This window comes from Tyto alba, unplaced genomic scaffold (genome assembly GCF_018691265.1).
Source record: "Tyto alba isolate M040663 unplaced genomic scaffold, T.alba_DEE_v4.0 Super-Scaffold_26, whole genome shotgun sequence".
Taxonomy (NCBI): domain Eukaryota; kingdom Metazoa; phylum Chordata; class Aves; order Strigiformes; family Tytonidae; genus Tyto; species Tyto alba.
The window spans coordinates 21790212-21808105 of NW_024881300.1; the positions used below are offsets into that span (position 1 = coordinate 21790212).

Below are 17894 nucleotides of genomic sequence, written 5' to 3' on the forward strand. Positions count from 1 at the left end.
ACATGTGAAGATGGCTAAATAGTTCATGAATCCCTTTTTCTTTTTTGAAAAACTATAGGGAGGTGGACATCAAAGAAAACATTAACTATGGGTAAGCAGGTCTTTGATTCCAGTACTGTTGCAACTGTAAGAAAATATTCCCTTTCCTTTCTCTATTGCACTTCTAAAAACTTCCTAGGCCACAGACCATTGTCCCATCAGATGTGGTGGGTGATTTATTAACTGAATGGATGTATTTGATTTTTTGGGTGATACCATTTGTTCGCCTAAGGATTTAAGCACAGAATTAACTAGATGCACAACAGTGATGCTTGTTTAAATGAATAAAAAGTCCACAAATATTATAGGAAGGGAACGGGGAGATCTGGACTTGAGGCTGGGTTCAAAGGTAAAGTGTTTACTTTTTTGGTGTAGCTTGAGATTTTTTTATGTCTTTTTGAACACCTGATGTCACTGAATCCAGACTGTTGCCTGGTTGGCATCGGGAGTGTGTTGCTGAATTAAGCATCCGTGTTCAAGATTCCCTGGTACTCTTTCCCTTGGCTTACTGCTTCAGACAGAAATGTTAAACCGTTCAAAAACACTCGAAGTACGAGTAGCTGCTTGACTTGCAGGGCAGAACTTGCATCTTAGCCTGATTTGGCACTTTTAAAAATGCAAAAGTGGGCCCTATATTCTTCTTACTTAAAAGTCAGAGTCTCATTACAGATAATCTGGAAGTTGAGAGCACTTGCTTTATAATCTTAGTTCTGCCACTGACTCCTCTGTGGCCCTGGAAGTTTCTTGTTTCCTGTACCCACCTCCCCGTCTTTACAATGGATCTGATATTTTCACTCAAGGTGGCTGGCAGGGTTTGGATATCGTTGAGTATGTGAATTAAAAACGACAAATAATGTTAATAGAACGTCATGAAATGGCGGAAACATTGCAGATTTAAGGAGGGTGGGTTTTAAATCCTTTTCCTCCCCAGAAGCAATTACAGTTTTGCCGTTGAGCAGAGTGTGCCACACGCTTGCCAGTTCATTTGTGTGTCGGAGGGCCAGCGCCTGGTTTCCTACTGGAGAATATCAGCTGCAGCACTTTCACTGCATGGAGCAATTACAGGCAGAGGGGCAGAGCGTTGCTGGCCTGCTCCCAAAGCTTAGCTTCTCCCAGTGGAAAGCTCAGCAACAGCTCGTGTGCTGTGCTGGTGGCACTGGGAGGCACCCATCACCTCTGGTGGCAGGGGAGTAGGAGATCACCGCCCGTTCCACTTCAGGTGTGAGGGTGCTTGAGATTGGCCGTGTGTGCATGGACAGAAAACGCAGCTCTAAATCAATGAGGCAAAACGTGCTCTGTTACATTTGCGTATATCTGAAGTGGCTATAAAAAGCAAGTGGTGTTTTTGCATTTTCACCACATTGATTTGAAGGCTGAATTTGGCTCGTAGCGTTTCTTTTCTTGTGTTTATCAAGAAAGGTTTGTGGTTTTCTGTGATAAGCTTCACCTTAAAGAGACTGCGTCTGTCTGTTTGGGATCTGTAGAAAATAAACCACTTTGTAGGGTCATACTCCACTGAACCTGTTTTTTCTTGTCAGTGCACAGTGACTAAGACTTGACCTAGAATACGTAGTGTTTCTGTATGGCGACAAGGTGATATTTCCCTTTCTAACCTTCCCTGTTTTTCATTGTAGGCTTGATCCCTATACAGATCCCTATTATGACTATGAAATAGAACGGTTCTGGCGTGGTGGGCAGTATGAGAATTTCAGGGTTCAGTATACAGACCCAGATCCATACCGTAACTACAGAGTAAGTAAGGTAATACCCATTTCCGCACTTTTCCTTTCAACTTTCTTCCAGGTACTTCTGGTGCTTGTCACGTTTCCGGGGCAGTGGTTGAAACGGGGCTTCCCACGTATGTTCAAGATGCTCAATCTTACAAATAGTTAAATCTTGACTTAATTAGCGCGCAGAATGCCCTGTAGGCGCAGGGATGATGGGAGGATGTTCCGTTTCAGCGTGATGAAGGCAAAAGCACGTCTGAGCTGGGAAGATGGTTCCTCTTTCTGTGCGCTGGCCGCTCCTCTGCGTTGCCGGGCCGTTGTGCGGCGCTGAACGGCCGCATCTGCAGCCATTCTTGGCAATGTTGGAGAGGGGAGGGAGTTTCCAGGAAATAAACTGACCAGGGAACGGTTTGCTTGTTAGTTATTGGGACAGGCGGAAAGGATTAGATTTGGACAGGCGTGCTTTGTGTACAGATGGAGGCTCTGGCATGACTGTCCGCCACTGGTGGGGTTGCACGATCGTTGACCGAGCCAGACGAGGAAAGCGCCGAGCCAGTCGCTAAAATCCCCGATGCAGTTGGTTGGCGTTGCACTGCTGTAAGGTGTAGAGCTCAGTGGGAATAAGGCTATGAACCCTTCCCTTCCGCTTCCTTTTGCCCTCGTGCAAGCTGTTGTGCCTCGAGCGTAGTGGCGAAAATAATAAATCCTTCTTGGTGGGGAGCTTTTCAGCGGTATTCGTCACGTCCTCTATAAAAGTGGCTTTCCTCTTGCTGTAAGACCGTGCTGTTCCGCAGAAGCGGTGCGCAAACAGGAGCCTCTCCTCGCTATTGTTGCATATGATGCACCATCAATTACCTTCATAGTGCTTGTTTGTGAAGTTAATTAGTTTATCGTAAACATGATTAGCAATGAGAGTGAATACTTACCAATCTGTTTATTTAATAAGCATGATGAGCCAAATTTAAGCTTTGACTGTTGCCTTTGAAAATTACAACGGTGATGAATATGAGGTGGTGTTTTGTTCCTTACCACTTTCTGCCTTCTCAGCAAGCAGTGATGACCAGCAAGCTCCAGACTATTTATCTCAATGCTTCGCTCTAACACGGGAGGGGTGTGTGCAATTGCTTGCAGTCCAGGACTTTGAGACCTTGCTCCTCACTTATTTTAGGAGAGATTACCTCAGTGTCATGATTATTTCTCTTTTCTTTTTAAAGGAAAGAGAGCGAGAGCGGGAAAGGGAAAGAGAGAACAGACAACGAGAAAGGGAGCGCGAGAGGGAGCGAGAGCGGGAGCGGGAGCGGCGCCAGCGGGAGCGAGAACGGGAAAGGGAACGGGAGCGCGACAAGGAGCGCCAGCGGCGGAAAGAAGAGTGGGAACGTGAGAGAGAACGAGTGAAGAGAGATGAAAAAGACAGGCAGCACAGGGACCGGGACAGGGACCGAGACCGGGACAGGGACAGGGAACGCGAAAAGGAGAAAGAAAAACCAAAGCCCCGGTCCCCGCTGCTACCAAGGTAAGTGTTCGCTGGAAATCAGGCTCGGCTTTTTAGCTGATGGCGTTTTAGCTGTGGATCACAAACCAGGCTCCCACTGGTGGGAGCGGAGAAAATCCCCGTTGTCCGCAACTCTTGAGTAAAACAGTAGTTTGAAGGGGAAGACGACGGTTTAGATGAGCGTTGCTGGCCACTAAGTGGAGCTAAAACATCATTAAGAACCGAGTGTGCACAACCTGACTCTGAAAGGGAGAGAATGTCTGTTCTGGGGCCTGTAGGTATCGGGATGTTCAGCTTGTCCCTGTTCCCTTGAGGCCAGGGTACCCCTTGGGAGGCTGGCTGAGTCCCCAGTGCCAAGAGAGTCCTGCAGACGGTGGCAGCTCCCTTTGAAGCCTTGACAAACGTCCTCTGACAAGAATCAGGGCCGGTTTGGGAGTTTGTGGATAGCAAAAGTATCTGGAGATTTATTAAGTAAAACTCCTGAAAGATGCTAGAGAAGGAAAAGGGATTGTATGCCTTGAAATGAGTCTCTGCTAGGTGTGACGGCGGAATTGCAGTGTGGCATCAGGTTTCTTGCCTCTGACTGCCCGTTTTGTCTGAAAATCCTAGTTCTGACCTGTGTGAAAGAGAAAATTGAGCGAGATAGACTAAAAGTCTAGGAGTTTCAAAAGTGAACCCTATTTTGTTTCTCTGTCAGTTATATAAGTACCGTGGCTTACCAGCATATTGCCTACTAGGCATATTTGTGAAGCACTGTATAAATATCACAGCTGAATATAGGACTTGTCTTATGGGAAGTTCTAGTGTCACAATGTCTTTTGGTTCAGAATCAGAAAAAAGTATCAGATTTCCTGCTGGAGGACACCTCCAGGAAAGCTGAGCAGCGGTGTCACCATCTTGGAAACTAGCGGCAGATGGAGTCTTCCGACAGCGTGTCGAGGAACACGTGGACACACAACCCTGTCTACATGTGTGTTGGGGCAAAGAGGGGTGCAGGGAAGCCGTGTTTCCCAAGAGGTATCGGAGCTTCTCCTTCTGGCTGATGTCTGTGGTGTTTCTCGAGCACCGGAGAAAGGTGCGAAACATCGTGAGCATGAGGAAAACGTATTTTAATGAAGAACGGGGCTAAGGCGGCCCTGGAACAAGGTGCTGCACGAAATTGGGTGGTTTCGGGTGGGAGCAGGGTTTAGTCTTCCTTTCTAACCCAGAATTTTGACTTGCATTACTAGAAGAAAAGCTGATTTTTGATGATGACCTTTTTTTTTTTTTTTTTTTTTTTTTTTTCCCTGAGGAAGTCACAGTTTTGGAACAGTTTGAAGGCATCTTGTGAGCGCTTTGGTGCAGTAGCAGTGTCAGGGTGGTTACAGGAATACATTTAATTATATGCTACATATAATTATAATCTTCACTTACAACCATCATTTGTGCACCTTAATTACCACATTTGCTGTTGGTCTGTGCTCTCGTTGGGCTAGTGATGGAAGAGGTCTTGCCGTCCAGAACCATGTGATGAAGATGAGGAGGATGATGAAAGTGACATCAGCTGATTGGCAGCTCAGGTCGTTAGTCATTACCAGTCCCCGTGCCCAGGATCCCTGGTTGCTCCTTCCCTTGACACCCGTGGGCAGGGCCCTGCGGGAGAGCTTTCGCTGTTAGTGCTGCCCGAGGTTTGCTGGGTAGGAGCGGTGGCCGCGTTCGCCAATCTTGGCTCCATCTCGCCCTGTGTAAACCCTCTGTGGGAGCCGAGAGATGGGATTCGCAGTGTTTGTGACGTTCTGTGCTTTGTGGATACAGGTTCCCTGCTTCTCTGACATAAGCACAGCTTAAGGGAGCTGTGGATGCCTCTTGGATCTTCCAAACAGGATTAAGACAAGTCTTGATCATTTAAAAATAATCCTTAATACACCTCTTCAGTTTTTTTTTTTGTTTTGAGTCCCCTATTCTTTCTAGAAGTGGATCAGAGAATCTACTGTTGGAATTGTCCTCAGCCTTGTCCTGTAATGCAAGTGCTGATAATTGAGAGCTGGGAGAGAGGAACAGCAAGTAGGGTTTGCTTTTGGCTTCATTTGTGGGGGGCTTCAAAAGTTGGTGGCAAGAAGCGTTTGTAAATTTTGTGTTGAATAGGGAGGTAGTACTGAGCGGAAAGCTTCTGCCAAAAAAAGTCTTAGATCAGCACTTACACACAATATCTTCTCTTGGAGGAGAGTGGAATTAATGGGAGTACTTACCAGTAAACCCGAAAGCCCTGCGTTGTTGAAGGCAGCTCTTCAAGTACTCTTAATGGGACTTCAGTTCCCGCTGTTTGAAATTTTGCAGCATTTACAGGGTGTTTGCAGAAAAAAAACAGAACTGCAGAAATAAGTTTTGAAAAAGCTTTTTAACAAAGTGAAAGTATAATTCAACTTCTTTTCCCTTGGAGAACACATCCTTCATCCAGCAGTTTGTGCTTCCCCACGCTGCATTCCCCAGAAGCCTCCGTCATGCTTACGGTGTGACTTGGCTCCGGGCGGTGCCGTTTTGTCTCACGTAACCTTTTTTTGACAGGCTCCAAACTTCCTCGTAGCCGTCCGAGCCGTCTCACCTTTTCTCCAAATACCTTTGTGCCGTGCTGCAGAGGGTCAGGTTTGGCACCTTTGGGATGAAACAGCACCTGAGTTTGTTTAATGTGTAAAACGTTTGTGATTGCTTGGCGCTTCCTGGGCAGCAGGATGCACGATGGTGACGGAGCGCTCACCTGCGGGTCTATTTATAGACTCCGGGCTTTCCCGAATCGCTGGATCCCAGCTTTTTGGCAAGTCTGGCCTTTCCAGGTGTCATGCAGTGCTGGGGGCTGGCTCGTGCCGGGCTGCGGCCAGCTGCCCGTTAACATTCCTGCACCAAAGGCAGCGCCGCTTCCAGCCGGCGCCCACGCGGCCCTGCTCTTCCCTTACTAATGAGCTGGGGAGACTGGAAAACTGCTCCACGGAGGTGGTGCAACCGGCAAGGAGCTTTGCCAAAGGCAGAGCTGAGGATGGCTGTAATTACAGGTAGATGCCGGTCCGTCCATCGGCATACGAGCTGCCTCAAGCAGAGGCTGGAGGAAGGAACAAACTATGACATACAGAGCGTGGAGCTGAAAGGGATGAAAGAAAACTTGAAAAGCAAATAGTCAGGATCATGAAAACAAATTCCCTTTCCACTGTATTGAAACAGGAAGGTTTAATCTGATCTCTAAACAACGGCAGAGTAGTTAAGACTAATAATACATTGAAGCCAGAGGACTTCCTGGCATCACTGCTTGCTACAGATGAGGAGGATTAGAATTTAACAGCAAAGATTGTAAACCCTAATGGACTCGGTTGCAAATGTTTCTCCTTGAACCTTTTAAAAGAAGAGGCTGCTGTGTTTGGGCTTCAACAAGGGTTGTCATAAGTGGGTTGGACTTTTTTGGAAGGAGCGTGTAATTGCTGCGTTATGCTTTGGGTCGTTTTGTTTTTTTTTTATTCCCAAGCTTAAGATGAGCACTCCAAGAAGTTTATAATCTGAGATTGCAATGCTAGTAAAATTGTTCCTCCCCCTCCTCCTCCTCCCTCCTCAGGCACCGAACACTTAAACAAGCCAGGACGCTTTATGATCAATTAGAGGGATAACTTGGCTCTCTGTCCTCGTGCTCCCCATCTCCAGAACGAGTTCTAATGCCCCAGGCTGTGACTGATTTTGCTGAGTACAAAATTTCTGCTTTATATCTCTATCTTGCCACTCTAGCTCACTGTTGTGCAAAGCATTTCAGGGGTGAAGAAGTGGCATGAAATATTTTATTGGAAGAGACTTAGAGCAACACGCGTTGTTCTTAGCCCGGCTGCTGGCCTTTAGCTACGAGTGAAGGGCCTGCACACAGAAATAGTAATTTGCTTTAATCCTTCTATTGTTGCACAGGTCTTTATCCCGCCATCATCTAAGCGAATCTGGTTATTTCAGGGGCACATTAAGCAATGAAGTTAGCGTTGTGGGAGCTGTTAGGGGTTGTATTTCCAAAGCACTGAGGGACATTGAGGAGTTGGACCCACTGGCGAGGGCAGCAGGCTCAGTATCGCTGCCCTGTTGGCCGGGGTAGCACTAGGTGGTTGTCAGCCAAGCGAGGAGGAAGAGGAGGAGGCAATCCCATGCTGCAGGTCCGTGAGATGGGCATTGGTTTCTTTCCCATCTGAGTTTCCTCTGGCGGGGGATGCTGTGGTGAGAAGCAGCATGGCAAAACAAACCTTTGGGTGAGAAATTCGTCATCTCCGGTTCTTGAGGAAGTTTGTCTTGAAGTCTGATCTAAAAGCTGTTTCCACACAGACAAGTGTGGTCACAGCTCATGATCCAGACCCCAAAATCTGTGGGGTTCCGGTGTCAAGCGGGGTATGGAGGCAGCAGTTACCCTCAGAGATGTCCCAGAGTCCGGACAGGAGGTGACAGCAGCTCCAAAGCTGTCAGGAAGCAGCAGCGGCCCAGTGAACCATCCTGTGATTATCGCACAGACAACAGTTTTTTGGAAGGAAGTTTTCTTCAGCTGGGCTAAAAACTATCGATGGAGTGCACTTATGCAGCCATTAAAAAAAAAAAACAAAAATAACACCTGCAAATAGGGACACTGTAAAATTGAAAACAATGTCAGAAAGGGCAGCTGTCCTGTAGCAAATCATAAATCCTGTGTCAAACCCTTCCAGCAAGGAGCGTCGTGCTGCTTTCCAGCTTCTGCTGGGGTGGCAGTAGCCCTCAATTTTGAATTGCTATATAATGCTGCAGACCCTGGGACAAAAGGTTACGTGTTCCCTTGGCAGAGCTCACCCTTGTGTTACTTTTTCACGCTGGTTCAAGTTGACTTTGTAATAGGTCATTGTTAATCTCTGGGGTGAGCACGTTAATGAACAGGATAACCTGGAGTCTAAAAATCAATGAATGCCGGTTATCCAAGGCTTGCAAGTTAGAAAGTGTTGGAATGAGGTTGATTAGATAAAGGAGTGGCAAAAGTAAGGGAATGCAAATGGAGTGATTCATGATTGAGTGCGTGTATGTGTGTGATCACAAACCAACTGAACTCGTTTTTCGGAAGAATCTGTAATTCTAAGTGTTCCCGGGTCGCTGTCATCTTTCCCAACAGTTTCTGGTGGTCTCTCCGTGCCGCCGGCAGGATCTGCTCCCTATTTTTTGAGTGCAGGGTCTCCGTACGAAAGCAGCTGTTGCTCAAATAGAGCTGAGTGTTTTGGTGGGCTTAGTAATAGCATCTCATCCTGTCGTATAAAGGTGGTGTGGTAGGCTGGTGGATTTTGTCTTCTCTTAGTTTTCCCCGTGGAAAGGTCGGCTGTTTCTTAAAGGAGATCCTTCATTTGTTCCTGTTTGTCCTGCCACAGGAGGGAGAGCGGGCAGGCTAAACAGCTGTGTGCTCTTCCTGGTTTCGAGTCAGGCATCGAGAAGCCCCTGGAGCACTCTGAATTAGTCCTACATCCATGAGGAGTTACTGAGGGGGGAAAAGCAGCCTGTCGGGAGGCACAGATTTGCTCTCCAGGTGTGTCTGCGCCTTCCCTGGGTGGCTTCTTGGAGTGCAGTGAGTTGAGAGAAGCAAATGGCCCCAGGCTGTTGGGTTTCCCCGAGCTGAAACAAGGTTTATCAGCTCCAGCTGGAGCTGGACCTCTGTTCCTCCCGCACACACCAGGTCTGCTGTGCTGCCTTCAGTGCCACGCCATGCAGACTGCTCAGGAGAGGATTTCCCTTCTCCCCACGTACGGAACATGCCCCGTGCTGCTCTGACGTTCTTCGAACGCCCTGTATGGTAACACTGCAGTGATAAACATTATAATAACTTGTTTACATCCCCTTTTTTTTTTTTTTTTTTTTTTTTTTTTTTGTGGCGCAGCTTCCAGGCAAAGCAATGGAACCTGGTTAGACAGCTTCGCTTTCATTTCTGCTCCCAGTTCGTTTGGGAAGTTAGCGATAATGAAATCGCTCCGCGAACCAAATCAGCAAAACTTTTCAAAGCTCTTCACAAAGCATTTCTGTTGACGGGAGTTTTCGTGAGTCTTCAGGGTTCTTGAGGTTCTGCCGCTGCTTCCACAGTAAAAGGATAAGGGTTTCGTAACCGTAAATCAGGATGAAGAGCATCGAGTGACTCAGATGTGGATCTCAAGGAATGTGTTTTTCTTTGGCGTTTCAGAGATAGAATTACTGGAGAGATCTCCCACACCGGATTTTATTAAAACATTGCAAAGACTGGGGCAGAATCCTTGTGCACGGGTACTTCTCATTTAGAGGAGGCTCTCAAGGCGTCAAATGCTCAGCCCTTAGGGTAGATCACATCTCAGATATGTTTATCTACCTGCTGTGATGATTTCATACTGTAGTTTCAGATTGTATCTCCACTATTTAATTTCAAAGCCTCTCCCCGTCAAGCTTTGAAGAAATATTTTCCTTTTTTTTTTTTTTTTTTTTAAAGCCACTGATAACTCTGCTTTAGATCGAAACGTCTTGAGAAAAGCATATCCTTTGCTAATATTTCACCAAGATAAATTAGCACCGGCTCCAAGGTTCAGCATTTCCCATCATAGCTGCACACAGGTGGCTTTCGGGAGCTGTTGTCCCTCTCTAGCCACACGAGTGACTTGAATGTGCTGAGACAGGAAAAATCTTCCGGTGTGCGTGCACCCTACTGGAGTTCATTTTGCAGCAATTGCAGGTCCCTTCACAACTTCCCTGGCACATGGCTCCCGTCGTTCCTCGAGTCCGCTTCCTCTGGAAAATTCCACTGACACTGAAGGAAAACTCGTGCCGGGGCTGCTGACGCGACGCTTGCTTTCCTGCAAGAAACGAAAACGCTTTTAAATCATCGGTGGACTTTCCTCGTTCAGAAAATTGAGCTGTAACTGCTGGCCAAAACAGTAGCCCTGGAGCCAGGCTGACGTCACTGGTGACTGTGGGTGATAAGGTTTGCGTTACCTGTGGGAGCCGTGTCCCACGGGGAGGGGGAAGGAAAGAAGCACTTTCCCCAGCCAAGCTTATTTTCCCCTCTACGATTAAAAACGCTTCGGTGTCATTTGCATAATACATAAGGAGGCAAACCTGAGCCGTGCAGCTCCGCTTTTCCCCCTCCAAATTCTTGCTGAATGCAGTGACGTGCTTCAAACGGGGTTTATTTGGGAGCCGGAGCGCGTGCGGTTGGGAGCTGGCTGACCTACGCTGTGGTTTGCGTTGCCAGCTGGAGCTGCCTTTGTTCCTCCTCTCATTGCCAAAGCCACGTTCAGCTTCACTTCTCCGCTTGATTGCTGTAATTAAATTCCAGCCAAATATGCATTAACGTGTTCGTTCTGGTAAATAAAGCATTTAGTTATTTTAAGGTTAAAATGGGCTTCGGAAATAGCTATGCTCTGCAGACCTCGCTCGTGCCCCGGTGACGCAGGATGCGGCTCCTCGGGGCTCTGGAAGGAAATTAGGCTGCTTTTGATCAGTCTGTCCTGTCAGTCTCTCTTACTCCCTTTGTAATTTTGTTTTTAAACCTCATGGCATAGGCTTACTTAATGAGCTAATTCTCAAATTTGCAACGTTTCCTAAAAATTGGGATTTGGTGAAAGAGGAGACTGGGATTCACACGTGTGCATGGACTGCACAGGCCTGGGGAGCTGTGCTGGGCCGAGGATGAACTCTTGTAAAGAGCCACGAGCTGATCTCATGGCTCAGCCAGCCCAGAGCAGCCAGGTGCTTCTCTCCTTCCCGCCTCTGTTCGCCGTGGGGCAGCTCCCACGGTTCTTCCAACCCTGCCATGGCCTGCTCGGACTCACCGACCCAGCAGCAAACTAATTTTTATTATTTGTTTCCTCTCCCTGTTGAATGAAGGAGTTGAGTTGGCACGTGGAAAACTCCCAACAAGCGCCAGATCCAGCACGAGACGGGAAGGGAAAAATTACCCAGCTGTAAGAGTGAAGGTGAGGAGAAAGCCTCCCCCTTCTCCGGATCGAGTACATCGCTCGGCCCACCCAGGAGTGCAGCACCAGGAGCAGCTATCGTATCTGACGTAGCTCTGGGCAGCCTCCCTGCCTGATCTGGGCTGGGAGCCACAGCCCAGTTGCCTGCTGCCTCTTCCCAGCAGGCTTTCCTCTGCGAGCCTTACGGCTTCCTCCCCTTTCATCCCAGCAGCTGCGCGGCACCAGTATGCAAGAGTAAATTTGATCAAAACGCCGACTGTTCTGTGGGCTGCTAGCCTCTGATATCCTCTCCGGTGGAGCTCGTACAGGCTGTAATTGAGATGTTAGACTAAGGTGGACGGCGAGGATCTTGGCAGTTGCTCCAGTTTACTTTCAACTCTGACTCCTGAATTCCACTGGGAGGAGAGGAGCCAAGTGGCATCAGATACCAGTCCCTCGTGTTAAGTTGACCAAGTTTATTGGGTGATGCTACACGTTGGGCACGCAGGTAGCTCTTGAGGAAAGACTTTGAAAATGTCCTGACACGAGCATCGTCTTTCTTTCTTGGCTATGGTATGGTAACATATTTACTGCTGAGTCAAAAAGCCAAAGCATATCCAGAAATGAGGCTTTCTGTTGTGGTTTTCCTGGGGAAAAAACCTTTCCTCCAGAAAGTGACTTCATCGAGAGAGAATTGCATCTAACGAGGTAATAGGTGCAAGTAATGAGATTTTCTTTCATTGTCATCTTTGCTTCAAGCTTGCACCCAAGTTGTGGAGTTCAGCGTAAATTGTTCCCACGTGGGGTTGGAGCTGAGGTCCAGCTCCCAGGATGTGCTGCTGTTGGACGCGAACGTGGGCAAGTTGTTTTTTTTGAGAGAGAGGCAGAAAGTAAATTCTGCAGGAGGCTTTTCTTTCTGAAAACTGTCGTAGGGGAGTTGAGCCTGCAGAGGGGTAAGGTCATTCGTTGGTTGTTGGCTTTTACGTCTGTCACCTTGGACGCTGCAGTGGAAAGTTTCTCAGCAGGTTTTACCCGGGTCTTGAGGTGGAACTGCCTCTCTGCCCACCTGTGGCAGCAGAATATTCCCCCAGCATCTCCCAGGGTGTGCAGACTGCAGTCCCGGGGGAAGGGGCATCAGATGTAGTCGAGCGTTATTCCCGAGCATCTTCTCATGGTGCTCTCGTCTTCCTTTCTGCTGCTCGTTAGCCTGCTGCTTGATGCAAGGTCCGTAGGCTGTTCCCAACGTTCTTTTTCTTCCTTCTTTGCGCTTAGCTGCTCTGAAAATACTCCAGAGGTCAAGACAGCTTCAAAATGAATTTGTATTACATTTGCTGGAACCAGAGCTTGACCCCACCTACAATTATTTAGTGTTATCAGAGTATAAATAATAGGTCCAGTGTATCTCAACCCCATGGTCTTCCTCCACGATCAGATACTCAGATATAGTTGCGGCTGTAACACAGAAGACTAGACCAACCCTCTGCAAATAACATATGCTGTGTCATATAGTGTATGTTAGAGCAGTGCTGGAAAGGGTGATGATGCTAAATGAAGATGCTGGTGAATAATGCTGAGCCATAATCCTGCTTGGAACTCTCCTGCTAGGCAGTCAGCAATTTTGTGTAGTAATACGTAAGCGTCCTCTTCTGAAGCTGGAATGAGATTTATGGGAGAGGTGGCTGTGAAAGAAGGGTTTCTCCTCCCATAAAATTCTGTGTATACCGAGATAGACGTAGGACAAATTGTAAAATTGCCGTAGTTATAGCGGCAAATTTAGGGAAGGAGTAGGATGCTGCACTGGACTTTAAAGTCAGCGTATACAAGTTCTGGGAGTCAGGGAAGAGGTGAGAGGCCGTAGGAGTTTTAACTGTGAGACTGTGTTTTAATACTGCCAAGCAAGGAGGAGGTGAGACTTGCCAGTGACTAGTGGAGCCTTCAAAGAACAGAACAAGCCGCTAACAAAGAGCTTTAATTATCCTGTTGTCTGTTGAAAAAGTGTTGTGTCAAGAAACGCAGTCTAGAGAATTATTAGAAAACTTGGAGGTTGCTTTTTTTATCTCAAAAGGTAGAGGAGGTTACGTGGGGAGTGGTTGCTTCAGTTGTGTGACTAATGGGGTGGTACTGGCTGAACCCAGGGATGGAAGGTGCCTTTCCTCCCCTAAATTCTCAGAACGAGAGGGTTCATTATTTTTGAGAAAAGGAGTAAGCGCATCCTTGTACTGGTAATTTGATGAGTGCAACAGACTTCATAAACCTTCAAGCAAGCACAAACGTTGCCTAAAACCTGAGGGCAAAGGTTATGAGCAGGTAATTGAACCACTGTGTGCAGGTTAGAGTAAGGGTGAGGAAAAATCCCGAGTTAAATCACCCCTAGATAAGAGAGGTAATAAAGGCTAGGCCTGAAGAAACTCAGCCTGGAGTACGTAAGGGACTAGCTGGTGCAGATGCTGAAGTTAGCCCTGAATTATTTTCAGAGAATTGTAGAGGAGAAGGGAAGCCCGGAGAGCCAAAGAAAAAGAGGAAACTCAAGTAGAGCCCTTATAAGGGAAGGGAGGAGATGGAGGGTATCTAGCCTGACTCATCACGTCTTCATGGTTATCAACAACAGGAGAGCACATGTTCGATGGTGTTTATAAGCACCTAGAGAATAATACGGTGATAAAACAGCCATTATGAACTGCTTTATGCTCAGCTGATGAGGTAACCGTCCCCTTTGTAAGGGTAAAAACAGATCAGTGTGTCTTGGCTGCGGTAAGGCTTGTGACCCAGTCCCATGTGATGTTCCGATAAGGGAACTGTAATTCAGGCTGAATCTCTTCTCTTAGTGCCTGCTGGTTGTTTCCACCAGTTTGCTGTGTCAGGATGGAGCTGAAGCTGCCTGCTCAAAGTCTGTTCTTAGTCTAGCTCCGTTTAGTATTTTCATCACACTGGGGTCTCTGCCTACCAGGTTTAGGTTGCTCCAGCTCTAGCTACTTGGCACAGGCATGGGAAGAAACAGGTTTCGCCTTCCCTTCCCTCTTGCGTGTGCTCGTTTCCAGTCCTTGGAGGCCAAAAGCTGAAGCTGGTCAGCGCAACAAAGTAGTTCACAAGACTTGCAGATGCTGCTGTTTTGATGGTCTTGCCATCACCGATTTACAAAATAATAGCTGTTCAAACACTTTGTCACCCTAAAATGATGCTGAATACCCTGCGGTGCAGGTTTAGATTTAGTACTGGTATGAAGGGTGAATTTCTGAGATCTTTTCCTGGCCCTGTGTTTCTGCTAGCCTCGCTATATAAAAAAGTCCCAGCTACTTAACTCCTCTGTTTTCCAGCCGTCAGCCTGAGCCACCAAAGAAGGAGAAGGAGGCAACTACAATTACCACCACTCAGTCGAAGAGAGCAGATGAATGGAAGGACCCTTGGCGCCGATCCAAGTCCCCCAAAAAGAAGCTCGGCGTCTCCGTGTCTCCCAGCCGTGCGCGTAGGCGCCGAAAAACCTCTGCTTCTTCAGCATCTGCTTCTGGCTCTTCAAGGTGAGTGAAGGCAAAGAGCCTTGTTAGACGTTGAAATGTTTGGGAAAGCAGTTTGAGGCTCGCTGCTCAGTAACAGCTGTGGGCACCGGCATATATGGGTGGTGAGATGGAAGCCAAAGGGGGGGCAGGTAATCGTGGGTGCTGTGATGTGATCTGCTGAAGCCTAAGACAGGACAGGTCCTTGGAAAGGTCACTCTTCGGGGGGAAATTCGGCTCGGAAGCAGTCCAGGTGATCAGTAGCTCACCTGCATGAAAACCAACCTTAATAGGAGCAGAAAGAGCTGGAAGCTGTGAGAATTGGAGCTTCTTCGCTCTGGGAGTGCTGGGGGGGTGAGGTAAACCCCCTCCAGGAAGAGTATGCTGATGCTACTGGGAAAAAACTGGGGTTGTGGAGGCCTGACAGAGCCTTAGGAGGGCTGCAGTAGAGCTCAGAAACCAACGGGTGCAAGATAAAAACCACTTTTCTGGAAGAAGCACCCTGAATCTAGGGGAGTTGAGGCATAAGCTGGATCCATTTTCTTTAAATGCTTGAACTTTTGAAGCTCCTGAAAAGAGGGGGGGAAAGTATCAGAGAGGAATGAGGAACACGCTGAATTGAAGATATGGATCTAAAAACCAAAGCCCTCCTGAAGTAGATAGCTGTTCTTGCTGGGGTCACTGCACCTGAGATTTTTTCTGTTTTCTCATACCTGTGTGACCCAACCTAACAGGGGCTTGTCGGGCGAAACAGTGTAAAATTGTGTGGAAGGAGTCCTCAAAAAGGGATGGAAAGTCATTAGATGAAGGGGAGGGGAGGCTTATCCAAGGGTGCAAAGGGAGTAGCAACAAGGGGATCCTCTCTAAAAGAAAAGGGGGCACTGAGGAGAGGCTGTAATGCTGGCAGACCACTGAGAAGGCGGCAGGTAATTTTTGGAGCAGTGCTTGACAACTTGGGACGAGTGTACTGGAAAGACCACCTTGGCCTCGGAATACTTCTTGAGAGGCACTGAATTTTAATACTTCTCTTTCAGGTCCTCTTCTCGTTCATCCACCTATTCTGGTTCAGGTTCCTCGCGCTCTCGTTCCAGATCATCATCTTACAGCTCTTACTCTAGTCGCTCTTCAAGACACAGCTCTTTCTCAGGCAGCAGGTCCAGGTAATGGCTCCTTGGATTTGAAAGTGATGGTGTACTGTTTTCCAAACACTTGCTAACAGCTACTTTTGCTGTTACTTAAAGGCAAATGGCCAACTCTTGAAATAGAACATTCAAACCAGTTTCCTGAGTGAAGGAAGTACGATAGACTGCAAGGCAGCCTGCTGGTTTGGTGGTTGAATGAAGCAGATACGTCAGCCACCCTCTCCTCTCCCCGGTACCCCCACCCACGAGTACCATGCTGTTGTGGCTGGGCTCTTTCCCATGCCTGCGGTAGCTGAGAGGTCATAGGAGCCTGGCTGAGATTAACGTTTCCATCATTTGCATTTTACAATTGGAAGAAGTTACTGGCATCTCTTTTCCGTTGCACTGGAATTTCTATTTAAAGAGGCAAATCACATTTCTTTATTAAAGCAGTTGTGTCTTGTGATAGTCCTGATGCTTCAAAGTAGCAATGCAGTGTCCCGTGCTCTGCTGATTAAACAGAGGCATGTTTATTCCTTTGCCACTTCCTTGCCCCTGCAGACAGTTTCCCAAGTCTGGAATACGCATAGTAGGAGAACTGGCTCCTTACGCAGGCACCTCTACAGAGCTAAAAGCACACAGATACCCAGAGTGGGTCACGCAGTTGATGGGAGCGCACAGTGTCGCTTTTGGAGAGCTGGTTTCTCCTAGGAAGGGCTCGGGTGGGAGTTGATCTCCATGCGAGCACATACGTGTTTCTGGGGAGCAGGCTGCCCTTCCCTCATCCACCCCATTTCAGGCTCTGCTCCTTGCAGGGCAATGCCAGGCACAGGTGACACGCTTCCCTTAGCATGCCTCTCTCTCAAGGCAGGAGGGTGAGGAACACCCAAGTGCCTAACTCTTCCTCAGAAAGCCAGGCGCCTTGGTGACTGGCTTTTTGAAGTACAAGGCTGCAACAAGGGTACTCCCAGTCTTGGCAGTGGGATGAATCACTCGAATGCCAGCATCTGGTGTGCTGTGTAGGTGGCTTGCCTCTTTGGTCAGTCCCAAGCTTAGGAAACAGCTCTTGCCCTTTGATCTGTTGGCTTTGATATCCTCCTTGTGTTTCAGAAATTACAGATATCCAGTTAGATGTATTTTTTTGTGTCTTCCTCCCAAGATTTATTTTTGCTGCTGTTTAAAGGATAGACCGTGCTAGGAGTTAGAGGAACGTAAAGCAGGTTGAAGCAAATCATGCTGAACTTGCAAGTCAAAATCCCACTTACCTTCCTGTAGACATGCTCTTCATAAGGAGAGAATACAGAGTATGGAGAAAGCCTCGGGTGGTGGTGTGGAGTAACGGAGAGTGCCTCTCTTGCAGCTGACCCTACTTTTTTCCTTTTATTTTCTATGTTTACCACTGGGCCGGTCACAGAAGTTGGTTTTGTTGAGCAGAGTCCAAATTTGAAACTAGGATAAGCTGAGACCCACGGGGACTAGTTCCTGGGGTGCGGTCGCTAGCCGGAGGAGGGAACGGTGGCTAAATGCACTGAAGGCCAGGAAAAGCCTTCTGCTGCCCCAGAGACTGAGCTGAGTGATGTGTCCTTCCTTTCCAGATCACGGTCCTTCTCATCTTCACCCTCTCCTTCTCCAACACCGTCCCCACACAAGCCGCTTGCGAAGGCGAAAGGGGAGTTATTACCACCTGCTGGTAAAGGGTAAGGCTTCACCTCCCTTCTGATAACGCAGCGCAGAAAAGTCTCCGAACAGTCACCTAACCCCTGAGTCAGAGCCTTCTGACCTGGTTGACACCATAAGGAAGAAAGGGAAGATGCAAAATATGACCCACGTAGAATAATGCTTTAGCTTTGCATATTTAATCAAATGATGACACTTTCACTTATTAAATCCGAGTTAAACTGCACAGGTATCCTTAAGTATTATAGAGAATCAGAATCATTTAGGTTGGAAGAGACCCTTAAGATCGAGTCCAGCTGTTAACCTAACACTACCAAGTCCACGGCTAAACCGCGTCCCTAAGTGCCACACCGAGGCCCCTGTCGTGTACACGAGTGTTTTAAACACACGTGTGATTTACTACTTAAACATTCTGTGGTTGCAGATATGTTTAC

At 47.7% G+C, this 17894-nt stretch overlaps 1 protein-coding gene across 7 annotated transcripts in view; it reads left to right on the plus strand.

The window, feature by feature from the left end:
• The window catches only part of ZC3H18 (zinc finger CCCH-type containing 18), a 48158-nt gene that overhangs the window by 18728 nt on the left and 11536 nt on the right, over positions 1–17894 (plus strand). For 4 of the 7 annotated variants that reach the window (XM_042797508.1, XM_042797507.1, XM_042797503.1 and 1 more), the window contains 6 exons: positions 59–91; positions 1674–1800; positions 2981–3279; positions 14486–14686; positions 15697–15822; positions 17379–17480. In XM_042797508.1, the coding sequence (XP_042653442.1) occupies positions 59–91; positions 1674–1800; positions 2981–3279; positions 14486–14686; positions 15697–15822; positions 17379–17480 (888 nt within the window). The remainder of the gene's footprint in view (positions 1–58; positions 92–1673; positions 1801–2980; positions 3280–14485; positions 14687–15696; positions 15823–17378; positions 17481–17894) is intronic. The other 3 variants (XM_042797505.1, XM_042797506.1, XM_042797509.1) reach the window with 3 other exon arrangements.